We start from the raw sequence: 1,346 nt of genomic DNA on the forward strand, positions 1-1,346 counted from the left end.
AGAGAGTTACAAATAAGTCTTATTTTGTAACGATTTAACGACGGCTTTTTGCAACCCTGTTCTTTCCGTCCCAAATTAGTCGCAAACTACGACCTTTTTTGGACCAGTCTTAAAAGCGTAGCAAAAGGGTCCGCGATTTGCGACTACTCGCCGACTTCCCAACATCGTCGTTAATTTGCGACTGATTTGTCTTGGTATTGGTGTTGGTCGTTAATTGGTCACAAATACGTTACAAAGTAGTCGCTAATATTTGCGACTAGAATTTTGGTCACAACCAATGGTCACATATCGCAGGTTTTCTTGTAGTGTCTCTTCTCCTTTATTTTTTTAAAGAAGAAGAATCAACGACTTCCTCCGGGCCCTCGGGGTCTTCCGATCATCGGAATCTTGCACCAATTCACCGGAATCCCTCACAAGTGGTTTCATCAGCTGTCTCTCAAACACGGACCCGTGATGGCTGTTCCTCTAGGGTTTACGACAGCTGTTGTGATCTCCTCAAGCGAAGCAGCTGAAGAAGTTCTCAAAACCAAAGATGTTGAGACATGTACTCGACCACAGATGTTGGGGGCAAGGAGACTCTCGTATAACTTTAAAGACATCACTTTTGCACAGTTCACTGATACTTGGAAAGAGAACCATAAAGTCTCGATGGTGGAGCTTTTGAACTTCAAGAAGCTTCAAACTTTTAAGTCTTTAAAGGAGGAAGAGATGGATTTCATGGTGAAGAAGATATCCAATTCGGCTTTGGAACAATCTCCCGTGGATATAAACAACATATCTATGGGCCTCGTCTCCCACATCTTATGTAGATCATCTTTCACTACAAGAAAAAGTGAATATTGTGACGGAAAAATTGTGACCGTTTGTTCCGTCGTAATATTATGACGATTTAGATACGAAAATGTGACGTATTTAAAACGGTCATATCTAAGTTACTATTTAGTTATAATATTGTGGCCGACATAAAGGTAACTAATTTTGGTCACTAATTGTGTCGAATTTGTTACAAAATATTTAGTCACACATATAAATACGGATTTGTAACAAAATAAGGTAACTAAATTATACGGTTTTTGTGACTATATTTATGTCACTTTTAGTTACAAATATTTTGTAACTACCTAGTCAAAATTAGTCACTATTTTAGTTACCTTTGTGTGTTAGTCATAAATTGTGACATAGTTATTACCACTTTTGTTACTCTAATTAAATAATAAATGGTTTCAATAATGGAAAAAAAGAGAGAGCTGAAAATACAATTTTTTCAAAAGAGTTCAAATGACAAAAAACAATCTGAAAATTATTACTTACATTCGTCGTCAGTAGTTAATTCGATATCAGAATTC

General features: G+C 36.7%; 1 protein-coding gene across 1 annotated transcript in view; it reads left to right on the plus strand.

Moving 5' to 3' along the window:
* Nucleotides 454-1,346, plus strand: part of LOC104759200 (cytochrome P450 71B2-like) — a 5,976-nt gene continuing 5,083 nt past the window's right edge. The window contains exon 1 of the mRNA XM_010482158.2: nt 454-720. Coding sequence (XP_010480460.1) covers nt 454-720 — 267 coding nt within the window. The remainder of the gene's footprint in view (nt 721-1,346) is intronic.

Source organism: Camelina sativa, chromosome 17 (assembly GCF_000633955.1).
Source record: "Camelina sativa cultivar DH55 chromosome 17, Cs, whole genome shotgun sequence".
Lineage (NCBI taxonomy): Eukaryota > Viridiplantae > Streptophyta > Magnoliopsida > Brassicales > Brassicaceae > Camelina > Camelina sativa.